This window comes from Arachis ipaensis, chromosome B6, assembly GCF_059453495.1.
Source record: "Arachis ipaensis isolate K30076 ecotype BB chromosome B6, ASM5945349v1, whole genome shotgun sequence".
Classification (NCBI taxonomy): Eukaryota; Viridiplantae; Streptophyta; class Magnoliopsida; order Fabales; family Fabaceae; genus Arachis; species Arachis ipaensis.
In genome coordinates, this window is record NC_142441.1 from 19528914 (window position 1) to 19542788 (window position 13875).

The following is a 13875-nucleotide window of genomic DNA, read 5'->3' on the forward strand; positions in this document are numbered from 1 at the left end:
TTCCCCGTGCAGTTCCTTCATCCTTGGAGGAGGTACCACAAGGGTGTGGTCATTGTTGATAATGTCTTGGTATTCTGGATACGATTCAAACACTATACGTCCGTCTTCAGGATGATCGTCCGCCATAGAATGCTGATTTCCAAGTCCCTGGCAATGGCTCCAATGTTTCGAGGGTTACTTGAAACGGGATCGTGTCTGGGCTTGAACATGAGGTCCAAGCTCTTAGTGAGGTGGTTTCCGACTTAACTGTGTCAGACAACCGTCGTTCGAGTTGTTTGTGAGGAGATGGGGGGTGGTACTTGCAAAACACTCCGATACCTAAGTCAACAAGGGTTTTAGCAGGTTTATAGAGTATTAGGACTTAAGTATACGTGAGAGTGTTAGGATATTTATAGGTAATGAGCCAATAACTACCGTTAGAGTAGTTCTCCTATTGATAGAGGTTACAGAGGATAACCGCCCTTTTATCAAGGGGTTGTTAAGATCTCTCTTTTAGAAGTGGGGAGAGATATTAGGGGTTAGTTATAACTCTTTTAAAGGTGAGAGTTATTACTTTGTAGCACTTTTATCTGACCTATTGAAAAGTCGGCTAGGCGATAACTGTATTTTAGGCTTTTCCTACTTTTGGATCTAGCTGAATGTTTTAGGTCAGATATAAACAACTATTAATTTTAAGGACTATTTTAAACTTTGAGTGCAATGTCAAATATCACTTTTGACTCATTAAAATTCATTAAATTAATGTTTCGTATAGAAGATATATGCACAAAAACCATATGTGCGGATGGAAAATAGGGGTTGTAGGTGCAATGTACGCATTATTCTTGGATATAATATACAACTTTATCATTGCAATTCTGATAAGTTTTGTCTACCCTCCTTCATAATGTCTAATTAAGAAGTTCCATTCACATGGACACGGGTTGGCTTTATACGAAAATAAAAAATTTGTATAAAATGGTTGATGATTTCTGCACGTCAACCATGCAGAAGGTTTTATGTAATGTATCGGTGAATTTTCAATATTGGAATTTGTTACCTCGGTTTCAGCCTATAAATGATCACATATATTGACAAATGGACTGCCATATACATACACACACATTCATCCTTAGCTTTTAGTCTAACGATACAGAATACAAAGAGCAGTCATGATTACTTGATCCCGCTTTTATAGCCTTATAGGCATGCTTTTACTCAATCTATACTTTGTTTAAATCTTATAAATTAAGTTCAATTTGTTCTACAAACGTATCATAGGACAATGAGAGTTTAGGCCACATGTGAGCATCGCCATCATACTACTTTATTATAATATAATGAGTATGTTCACGATTTCGAACGTGAGCTATACGATTTGGCGAAAAGAAACTAGTTACTTAATTAACTTGGTGGTTGGATCGAAAGCAATAAGAAAAATTAGGCAGTGTTAAGCTGAAATGGAGAAGCTTGGTGCCCCATCATTGTGATTTTGCAAAGTAAAAAGGGAGCTTCCACCGATGGATGCTTTCTTCTACTTTTTAATCTCTTAACAGCTAGATTCCACAACATATTAGAAAAGAGAATTTCGGTTTCCTCTTTTTCCTAACTACCTTCTACAGCACTAGCCATTTACTCCTTTTATGTATTATTATCAGTTAATTTTTAAGAGTCGGCTGGTTGGTTGGTGATTGAATTTTTTATTTTTTTGTTTTTTCATGTGGAACATATATGGGCACTTTGGAATCATGGCAACAGAGCATGTGCCCGTGTCTGCTTCAAGCATGGTTGTTGATTTAACCATGCTATCCGGGTAATTTATTTAAGAAAAATGTTACACAATCAACTGTTTTTTATATTTAATTTATATTTAAAATATTATTATTAATTATTTATTTAACTAAAAATATTAGTATCTTTTTTGTTTGGATTTTGGTTTTTTTTTTATCTCAGATAGAAACGGTTGCCCAAATTTATATCAAAATTTTAATTTGGAGAGTAAATACGATTCTTCTTAAAGAGTTTAACTTTAACCTTGGGACTTATCGATTATAAGTGTCGAAATAAACTTTACTAGTAGTGGAAAAGAAATAGAAACTTTGTATTATTGACCGGGTGAAATTTTAAAATATTTTCAATGGAGTGTTTTTAGAGTATCACTTTTGATACTTTCAAGAAGTGAATTGATTTAGAATTGAAATCTATATTGAAGTTGATTTATGAAATGAAACAAGTATTACCTTAGAGATACCGTATCACCTTGATAGAAAACCAATAAAATTTTGTCACTCATATAATTATGTTGATAAAATAATTAAAAAATATAAAATTCTAAATGAACTAAGGACTTTTTTTGAGTTATCTTTTTTTAAAAGATCTTATGGAAAAGTATAAGTAATTTTATATTTGGGTATCTCATGTAAAAATATCTTTTTATCTATCAATTATGTTTGGGTATAATAATATAAAAGTACTTTTTGTTTATTTATTATATGAAAAACATAATTTTTTTAAGGAAAAAAGATCTTTTAAAAAAAGATGTAAATTACAGCTTCTCAAAAAAGATTTTTTTTATTGTTCTAGTACTTTTACTTTTACTACTAGAAATTTGTCAAACACATTAAAAAATAAAAAAAAGATCTTTTTTCAATAATAACGTCCAAACAAACACTAAGACTAAGCATTAGAGAAGCAAATTTCACTTTTAACTTCAAATTATTATTTATAATATATGGTCCTACAAATGTTCTTGTAGGACCCAAAATAAAACTAAAATTAGAACTAGTATTAGAGATGCTCTTGCAAACAAATTTTTTTAAAAAATGTAAATGGAAATAAAATTAAACATGATCTAAAATAGAATAGCTAGAAGTAAAGAAAGACTTAATACTGAAAAATAGTTAAAGAAATAAAAGAGATAATTCAAAGAATTAAAAGACAAATCGAAAGTAAAAATGAACAATGAAAGAAATAATTTTCGACACGCAGATACACTTACACTCTATGTTCTTCTATAGTATCTGTGTGATTGGAAATTTATCAGGATTTTGGTGTGATTTTGTATATAGAAATTCCATCGCCAGTTCGTGATTCTTCTATTTATAGGCAAGATTCTTCAGCTCTAAACCTTGTTCCTTGGTCATGAAGAAATTCACCCGATGTTCTGGTTATGCTTGACCTCCAAGATATTAATCCATATTTTATATCTATTTGGAATTCAAGTATATCACCCACATCCTGAGAGCTGTTATTAATTTGGATGAATTAAATATTTAAGTACTTTTAATTGTAATCTCTTTTTATGTGTGTCTTCAATTGTCTTTACTCTGTTATTTTAAAATATTGTTAAGTGTTTTTCTCCAATTTTAACTTTGTGATAGACTTTTGACTATAATCCTTGTCAAAGCATTTTTTCATCGTCTCATCCTTCGTTGATTTGCCTTTGTATGTTAGACCCATGCTATGCTTTTTAGGTTTGTTACTTTGTTTCAAGAAGTTTTAGCAGTATACTTCGGTTCTTGTTACTATGATGAGTCAAAATATGGATCCACTTATCTAGTTATCTTACGAAACTAAATCGATCCTCTCACTTCTGAACCTCAATGCTCATCATAGCACGTCTATGTCAAAAATGACCTTTAACTCCCTTGTTCAAAATTTTTATTTTTGATTTTTTTTAGTTGAAATGCCAAGGTTTGATCGAAATCTAATTCACACCAACAGTATCTTAACATTTATCTTTTCAATTCAAGGAAGGATCTAAATATTTTTCAATTAATATCAACTAATTATTTAAATTATATTTTAACTTTTCGGTTCTTCTTGCCTCGTTTTCCCTTCTTTTAAATAACCATAACTTCCCGTTAGTCAACCATAGGTATTGTTTTGCTTGATTTTAGTTCGACTTCGACATAAGTGTCGATTCAAGCTTGTATCAATTATCTCAATTCAGATAGTAGATACAATTCTTCTAAAAGAAGCGAGCTCAATGCGGACTTATCGATTGTAGTGTCAAAACTGACGTGTCAAATAATATAATGATGGAACTCTTTAGATTAATGACAATAAAATTGTATAAACAACTATTAGACAAGAACAATAATTAAAATAAGATCAAATCAACTTAATCAAATGCTACTAAAATCTGAGATAAGAAAAACTTGTTTAAATGTGAATGAAATGACGAACACAAATGAATAGAAATGCTAAAAGTAAACTAGAAAGATATAATGAAAAGAAATATCAACAAAGAAAAAGAGTTGACTTCAAACACTCACTTTATACTAGTATTTTATGATCTTCTTTTATATCAGTATGATTAAAAATTTTACAGAAATTTAGTGTGATTAGAGATGTTTGAAATTCCATATTTTTTACTCTCCTATTTTAGAGAAAAGAAAATCTGTAGTGCTCTAAGTAGTTATTGGTCTCTTACCCACATTTTTGTTTTTTACTTAATCTCCAAGTTTAACTACCTATGCTCTTATCATATCTTGATGGTCAAGTAATAGCCCCCATATTCATCTTCATTTAAAAGTCAATTCTATTTTTTATGTGTTATTTACTTATTTACATTACTTAATTCGATTTAGAAACTCCCTTTTTGCCTCTCAAAGCACTCTTTGACCAAATCTTTTATATTGTCCATCACTTGCTATAGTTTTTTGGTGACTAAACAAAAAAAAAACAAAACAAAATAAAAAACAGAACACAGCTCAAAGAGCTAACAGATCCTGCTGAAGAGCATCCACAATCTTTGGCACTGGAGATAAGAATTTCACATAATCATAGCATCCTAAGGCAACTAATTTTGCTAAACCATCTGCAACTTGGCCTTCCCACAAAATGAGACTAAAATCCATCTCCCAATCAAGAAGAATCATTTCTCGAATCTTCGAGATTAGATCACCATCATCGCCAACATAAGCAGAGAAACAGTTTTTAACGGCCAAAAAGACATCCAGATAAAATACTAATGTCCTTGTTCTTGTGTGCCATAACCACCAAGCACCTGCACAAAATATAGTCCCCTTTGTGAACTGTATCTTGAATCCAGAAAGGAGATGTCGAGCTCCGAACATAATAAAAAAGAGACGGATCAACAAGTGTCCAGACATCTCTCGCCCTAATACAATCCCATAACCAATGGATCAATGATTTAGCATGCTCATTACAGCGGGAGCAAATCTCTGAGAAAGCCAAACCCCTTTTGAATCTCATGGAAGCCGTGGAAAGGACATCAAAACAACACAACCAGATACAAAATTTTATTTTTTCAAGAAGTTTGCTTCTCTAAAGCCAATTACAATTTGTTCGCGTGTTCCAATTAATTTTATTCCCCAAGAGCCATAAGTAACCATCTTTGGCAGAATACTCATGAGAGGAGAAAACCCGCCAAGCCCAACCCGGAGACTGACCAGTTTGAAGCTGAGGGTTGAGATTATTCAGCAAATCTACAAGAACATGAAAGAGAGGAGTTGCTAATCTCTCAAAAAGCCATCTTCTATTCTCTAAAATCTGATTAATAGTTAATTCTGTATTGTTGAAGATATGGATCTAAGACATTACATTGCAAAACTTACCTGAAAGAATTCAAGAGTCATACTAGATTCATTGATTCATATTCTCCATACACCAAGAACAGTTATTTTTAATCTGATTGAAAGTCTCAACAATACTTTTTCAAAAATAGAATTTACTACTATAATGATATTGAAGACCATGATTATTCTTAAAATATTTAACAAGTATTATTTGAATTCAGAATTTATCTGAATATTTAAAAAAATGTCAAACTAACTTGTCAAGAAAGGATAAATTTATCAAGCCAATATTTTTAATATCCAGTCTACCAGCCTTCTTAAAAACAACTAACTTCTCTCAATTTATCAAAGAAAGACCTCTACCATGATTCTCTCCCTTCTACAGAAATCATCTAATAATTTTATTATTAGCATAAGTTGGAAGAAGAAAAACTTGTATATGATATATAGAAATAGATGAAATGACTGATTTAATAAGGCATAATCTACCGACCTTATTAATTCCAAAATTCCCTTCAATTGCCATGCAGATTGCTTATTGGATTCATCATTTACATATCTTTGAAGACTACACGTGTAATCGAAAACAACAAATAAAATGCTTCACGAATGAAAAAGATGCCAGCGTGGCAAAATAAGACAAGACAGTGCTCTTCCGTACGTGATTGACGGTCCACGCGTGCTCGTCATGGTCACATCGCTTCATTCAAGTGCAAAACAACACACACACTACTCCATAAATAATCGATTAAGATGTGTTATGAAACTAACTACGGGTCTATGTCAAGCTAAACACGAAATTCACATCCCCAACTTACTGTGTTCATGTGTTATATTTTTCTTACTATAAGAGCTAAATGTGAGTATATTGAAAATGATATTTGCTGTGGAGCTAGAAGTCTAGAACTAACACATTATTTCAACAACACTATTTGCCATGCGCCAAAGCATGCTGCTAAAGTGCTAATGCGCAATGGTTATATCATCTCAAGCATTGATTACTGAATGCTGAATGCTTGTTGTTGGTACATTAGCCTCGAATAAGAATGTAGTAATATTTATATTCAAATCGGTAAGACTAAGGGTAAAAAGAACAACAACAAAGCACATCTGAATAGAGAGGTGGAAGAAACTACAGACATTCTCATTTAGTTTCTCCTCCCATCTTCATCTACCTTATCTAATCTAACATTTCCAGAACTTAATTAAGATATAATAATAATTAAAAACAATAATAATAAAACAGGGGAAAAAGATATTCCCAGGATTCATTCACTCGCACCCTCGCTCCGCGAACCCGACCCGAGACCCCGCAAGGTCGTACACGACCCGAAACCCTTGTTGCTGAATGTTGCCAATAATGGACAACCCGCTCATCGTTCCGGCGAACGCAAAGCAGAAGCTGCCACTGTTGTCCACCGGGATCATGTAGTTCGAAGCCGGCAGCGACACGTCAGCACCTCGGAAGTGCAGCACCACCTTCGGAACCTGCACCGAAGTCTGCCCCGACAGATCGTAACACGTGTCGAAGAGCGAAAACTCCGGCGCACGCTTCAGATGAGAGGCTCCGGCACGGTAAGCATCCCTCAGGGCGATGTAAGCGGGTCGGGTCAAGCGGGTTACTGAAGTACCCGAATCGATTATAACGCCACCGTTCCCTGTGGCGTCGATCCGAAAGAGCGAGGCGGAGACTCCGCGAACGGCAGTGCCGCCGACGCTGATACCTATAAGCTCAACGTAGTAGAAGGTGTCAAGCTTAGGGTTTTTGAGAAGCGGAGTGAACCGAGCGGTTCGAGAAACGGCAGCGTCACCAAAAACGATTGAAGATGGTTTGGAAGAAGCGGATCGGTCAACGAGGCAGTAAGAGAATTTCTGGTTGAACCGGCGTCCGGTTTGAGCTGGGAATGATAACCTTCCACGACCCAGGCCCAAGAGGCCAGCGGCACCGACGAATAAACCCTCGTTGTCGTGACCACACCCGAGTGCCACGCGCGCAACCCTCCTCCTTCGAAATGTGAGCGTTTCGGTGGAGAAATCACCGAATGTGAAGGAACCGTCGCCGTAGGAGACCTGATACTGGCAGACCTTGTTCCGGTTGCATCCCGGAGAGTCAAGGCGGCGGCAGAGAGGGGCGCCACAGGGGATTTTCGCGAAGGTGCGGGATTTAGATGGGTCGAAAACTGGATCGGCTTCTTGGTAGCATTTTCTGCATGGCGCGCACTGAAGCCAAACGACGTCGCTTCCGGTGTCAAGCACCATGTACACGTACCTGGCTGGGGTCCCAACACCGAGGCGCGTGAAGTACTCGCCACTTCCTTGAGCTAGACCAGAGATGACTGAGCTGCTGAAACCCGGAACGGATCTGGGAGAACGGGGCCCGGCACGGGTCCGGTTGGTAGCTGCGGCAATGGAGGTCAGGGCGTGGACCCTGGCGGCGTCTCGTTGGAGCCTTAGGTTGAAGAGCTGGTGTGGTGTTGTGTTAGTGGAAAGAGCGTCTATGTGGTGGAGTTGCAGGGAGAAGATGGCGGTGGATTCCGCTTCGGATTCGGCTGGGTCGAAATCGGAGATGGATTTGGATTCGGACTCGGGCCATGAGAGGATGGGTGGGTGAGGGAGAGTGTTGACGGTTAGTGTTTGTGTTTGGAAGTTAGAAGTGGCTGCTGCTGCGGCAGCTGCGGAGAGTGAGAGGAAGAAGGCCAGGAATGAGAGCAGGGCCGCCTTGTTGGGTTTTGCTTCTTCCATTGTTGCAAGGAAAGAGAAAGAGGAGTGAAGAAAGAGAGTGTGAAAAAGGAGTAAGAGGGATAGAATTATAAATAGCAAGAATAAGAATAGTGAGTTTGTGTAAAGGCGGTGGGTGGTGAGTGGGCTCTTTTAGTTACCGGTGCAATTTCATTTGCCAAAAAGCGGAGCCTAATAATGATGATAGTTGGGTTGGCCATGACTCATGACTCATGAAACCAAACCAATATCAATATGCTACTTTTCCACGGTAATCACCTCCTTTTACTGCTTTTGTTTGGTTGCTACAATGCTACCCAAACAGTTGAGTCTGAATCACAGTGGCCAGCCTTATTAAAGACACCAACTATCTTAGGTGGATCAATTGTCTGACTAGTGCGTTAAAAACTCAAAGTAGGATTATTTTATTATTTTGTTCAAGTGAATAGTTATTTAACTCTGAAAATAGTTTGTGAGAACTGAACTAAAATCATTTGCATAGCCGCCCCTACTGTGAATAAGTGACAGAAAAACTAAAATACTTCTACATGGAAGAAATGTCGACTTTTGTAGTGAAAACTGGGTTTGTATCGAAGTGTTATTGATGATAATTATGTGATAGACGTGCATAGAAAAACATCGCTTGGGAAATAACTAAGTCGGTCGCCAAATTCTAAGCGCAACATGCTTCAATGTGAACGTTTATAAACATCTACCTAAAACTCGTGATTAAATGCAGATGATGCTGCTGATTATTCTAACAGTGCACATGGAGTGCTGCACATGATATCCCGCAATCTATGCGAATGGCAATAGACAAAACGCGTTAAAGAGTAGCTTCGTTTCGAAATATCCTTCTATTATATAGCACACAGGTCACGATAATTATATTGCCTTTTCAAATTGAATGTCACTTTATTTCCTTGAACCTTGCTTCATGTCAACAATAGACACATAAACAAAGGAAATCCCATATGTATCATGCAATTCTTTGTCCCTCTCCTACATCCCGTTACCATCTTCTGCTCCTCATTTACTGAATGTTGTAATATGAGCTTAGATTTGACAAAGAAATCCCTTTTTTGCTAAATTTAGGAGTTACTTAAATAAAATTTGTAAAAAAGTTTTGAAAACATGATGTTATTATCATCCTCTTATTTCAAGTTCTCAACATCTTGAGTTTGTCATTTTGATGGGAGACAGAGAGAATTGTATTTACAGGACTTTGAGTATCAAGTTAACATGGATTACTAGAGGTACTAAATTAGAGATTATAACTAAGTGCATGTATTTAGAATAGTACATGTGTGACAAAATTATGATGTTATGAACTCTTCTCCTTATGTCATTCCAAAATTATAAATTATCTTTTTAATTTAGTTGATTTAGGAAAATTAATTGCTCTTCACATGAGTTGCTTAATACTTTGTTGCAGTATCATATTTCGAGTCACATTTCTTTAGATATATATCTAATCAATATTATAACCTCATTTTTTAAGAGAGAATAATAGTTATAATATAGCTATTAAACTCATAAAATGAGTTATTAGATATTTTATTAATTGATGAGAAATTATTGTCATCTTTATGACATCTTCTATGGAATCTTCTTGAAATTCGAGATAAGAGTAAACTATTAAAATAGTACTCTAAAGTTTGTATCGCTGAAAAAATGAATTCCAAAATATGCTAACAACAAAGAAGCTGCTGAAAGATTTTAAAACACGACAAAAAGAACTAAATATTAAATATATATTCTAAAAAACGATTTTAGATATCAAATTTTGATACAATTTTTTTTTATTAGAAAAATAAAAAATTTTCATTCTTAAAATTTGATATTTTTTGTCAAGTGAATTTTTAAAAAAATATTATTGTGAATGATCACATTTTTTTGAAAAATAAAATGAAAAATTTAGAAATCAAATTTTGCTTCGAATTTTTTTGTGCATCTTCTAAATATTTATTCCAATATTACCACAAAATTTTAAATTTGATGAATAAATTGTTTATTAAATGTGAAATTTTTTTGTTAATTATAAAAAACATAATGTTTATTGATTCTTTTTGTCATATTTTCAAATCATTTAGAGGATATTTTGTCGATAACATCTTTTAGAGACTTTTTGTCAATAGCTAAATTTTTGGATATCGAATTGATAATTAACCCTTCGAAATAATTATCGAAATTGGTTTTTTTTTTCATATATATACTCTTAAACCCAATTTTTAGTAATAATGAGTTTAGAAAAATATTCTAGAATAACCTTGTATAACAAAAAATGATTCCAATTGTTGATTGGATGTGAATTATTGATGCCAATCATTATTATTTGGGACCCTAAAAAAGGATAATTAGGTAATAATTAGTTAGTGAATTATTAGCGACAGAAATAAGAATGTAAATAAGAGATTACCCTATTGTAATAGAGAAATTAAGAATGGAATTGAGTTAATTTACATTCATTTGAATCTCTCTCCTTTAGATTTGAAGAACAAGGCATTCATTGGTATCCTCTTAGAATTCATCCAATGTTAATCAAATCAATCTTTCAGTCACAATTTCTCATATACTATTGAATTAGTTGTTCGATTCTCTTTCATTTTACTTCTTTTACTATTCTCTTGATTTCTTTGAGATCCATTGATAGGTCTAAAATCCATGGATGCTTAATGAGACTGAAACATGTGAGGCAGGGACTTGAAAGCTCAAGTTTAGCTTTTACCAACGAAATGAGACATAATAAGCGGTATATTGATGAGGCAATTCAAGCTAATCATAGTTGATACTTGGAAATGGATCCTATCAATTTTTTTTAACAATAGAGGGAGTAAAATATGATCTCTCATTATTAATTATTATAAGTAAGACCAAGAAAAAATATAAGAGAGAGTGCATTGAAGGGTTATAAGTCATACTTTACTCCTTCAATTTTTTTCAACAATTGAGAGGATTCATTCCCGTTCATACTTCATAGCAGATAGAGCATTTATTAGTATTTAACTTTTCGTTTCAGCATTTGATATATTTTTCTTTTTGCATATGTTAAAAAGCAATTGCTATTTATTGTGTGTGTAAAATCTGATTTAATAATTAAGCTTTTTTATACATAATATGATTTATTTTTTTATTTTCTAATTAACGTGAGCACCCATCTAATAAAGTGGATAAAATCTGTACCTAATAAAACACGATTCAATCAACAAAAATAATAAGAAAGAAGGATAAATAGATTACTGACTTTTTGTCTCACAGATATTTTTGTTTTTAACTATTTGAAAATACTTTTAAATTTCTAACCTCTTTTTTTTTCACGGTATCTCCCAATTCGACAAGTTAAAAACTAATCCGTCACGAATAGGAAATTCATTTAAGGGTCTGTCACTAGCCAATAAGTTGTTGCAAGACCCTAACCTATTTAAAAGTTGGACATCTGAATTCTTCTATTTATATAGATCCATCAGACCTAATGAAGAAAATCTGACGTAATTCTCGTTGTGTTGACCTAGAAGTTACAGATACACATATGAAGGTGTCCCACAAAACCTTAGCAACAATGGTGGTAGCTTTCGCATCAGAAACAGAAGCCTCCCTAACCCTAACGAGAATTTCTGCTTAAATGTCCTCTTCTCTCTGCTTCAATCCTTTTCTAGCCTCCAACATAAATGCAAACTTCACTACGTAGCTTGCTAAAGGGTGTCCCTCCAAGAATCTCTTCTGCTTCTTTCCGTTTCCAACTTCTCTATCTTCATCACAATCATTCTCATCTTCCTCTTTCTTCTTCTCGTAATCTAAATTGATCAAATTTCTGCTAAGCTCTGACCTTGGTAGCTTCCCAAGCTTCTCTACTAAAGCCTCCTTAAGCATGGCCTTTACCACTTCCTTCCTCCCAAAGTACCCAAACTCAAGCACGCAACCCATCCCTAAAACCTTTATTTCCAACTCCTGACAATCCAAAAAACCAACAATGTTCGAAATCTCACCATTTGATTCAATTTCATCCACAAACGACAACTTGATTGACCTTATTAGAAAATACAAAATCTCAATCGAACGCAGCGAGCCCATACCTACCAGAGCTTGAACGGTAGCGCTCATGAAAACTTGCCCGATGAACATGTCCTTCTTAAATCGAATCAGCGCTGCCACAGCCAGCCCTACATGCTCCCAAACATTGAGGGAGCACTTACTGTCGAAGAGAACCGATTCGAGTGAAGAGAAGATCTTATTCTTGAGAACTAGGACCTGCAAGACGCTGTTGAAATCCTCAGAGAGGCGTTGATGGAACTGAGTCAACTGAGTGATTAAGTTATCAGGGGCAAGATGGTCATTTAGGTGACAGGAGAGGAAGTGGATTCTCTTGTGGCCAATCCATGCTTGGATTTCAGACTCAATGGAGTTGGGAAGCTTGGAGATGGAGTGAGTGGAGAGTCGTCGAGAGACGAAGGAATAGAGGGAGCAAGGGCGGTGGCAGGAAATGGTGGAGATAATGTGGTCGAAGGGGTGCTTGAGGCGGGAAAGATGGTAGGAGAGAGTGGAGAGGTTTGGGTCGTTGGAGAGTATTGTATCAGACTCAGTGTGAAGCTCGAGGAGCTCTGTAATGGCGAGTGATTTGTTATCGTGGTTGTATTGAAGGTCTTGTGATGTGATGAGCGGATATTTTATACACTTTTTTAGAGAAATTTCATGTAGTTTTTAGTATGTTTTAGTTAGTTTTTAGTATATTTTTATTAATTTCAAGGAAAATTTCATATTTCTGGACTTTACTATGAGTTTGTGTATTTTTCTGTGATTTCAGGTATTTTCTGGCTGAAATTGAAGGAGCTGAGCAAAAATCTGATTCAGGCTGAAAAAGAGGTAAGCATCAAAGTGGTCCCCGAAGTTATCCTCGAGGATCAAAGTAATCCCTGAAGTTAAAAATTTGTCTAGATCGTCCCTGAAGTTGATCTCCGGTACTCATAGTGGTCCTTCCGGTGAATTTCGTCCAGCTGGCACAACCGGAAAGCTGACCTGACGTCGTTGGTGACACGTTAGCAGCCCAACGGCTAGCTGACGTGGCCTAGTAAACATTTTGGAGTCAATTTGGTCCCTAATTTTAGTTTAAAAACCCTAACCCTCAAATTGACTCTGTTCTCCTTTCTTCTCCTCTGGAAGCAAGATGCAGCTTCCACTAAAAGCCTAGCCTTTGATGGCTGCTTCATAACTTTGTATAACGTTGAGTTGGATACAAATAATAGAACCCACTTAACTCTTTCTCAAGATGTTAAACGAGCAGTTCCTACTTCATGGAACCCTGCTGCCCTTGCTGAGTAAGTACAATTCTCCTTCTTCTTGCTCCCCCCTCAATTTTCTATTATTGTTGCTATTGTTGTTATTGTTCTCTATACGGGTAATATAAAGTTGTTATTGTTAAGATAATGGAATCTATTTGACTAAAATGTTGTTTGCAGCCACACTTCCTCGCTAGCAGAAATCGAAATATATAAATTTTAAAAGACAACATATCTTTGGTTCAATAATCATGGAAGTAGCAGTAGCACTTTGATGCCCTCACGAGTTAAAGTTCTAAGACTCTAAAACCAGATGATTTTGATTTCCAAGACTGACAACTTATAATAATATGGAAGATTTA

The 13875-nt window shown here is 35.3% G+C and overlaps 1 protein-coding gene and 1 pseudogene across 1 annotated transcript; both read right to left on the reverse strand.

Moving 5' to 3' along the window:
• Positions 1 to 6558: 6558 nt before the first annotated feature.
• Positions 6559 to 8562, reverse strand: LOC107645695 (Eukaryotic aspartyl protease family protein). Its single transcript, XM_016349770.3, has one exon. The coding sequence runs from the start codon at positions 8262 to 8264 to the stop codon at positions 6795 to 6797; it is 1470 nt and encodes a 489-aa protein (XP_016205256.1). The 5' UTR covers positions 8265 to 8562; the 3' UTR covers positions 6559 to 6794.
• A 3128-nt stretch (positions 8563 to 11690) lies between these two features.
• On the reverse strand, positions 11691 to 13444 carry LOC148554798 (uncharacterized; annotated as a pseudogene).
• Positions 13445 to 13875: the final 431 nt, after the last annotated feature.

Excerpts from the sequence above, each read along its gene's own strand:
- LOC107645695 (XM_016349770.3), bottom strand. The coding sequence starts at position 8,264 with ATGGAAGAAGCAAAACCCAACAAGGCGGCCCTGCTCTCATTCCTGGCC.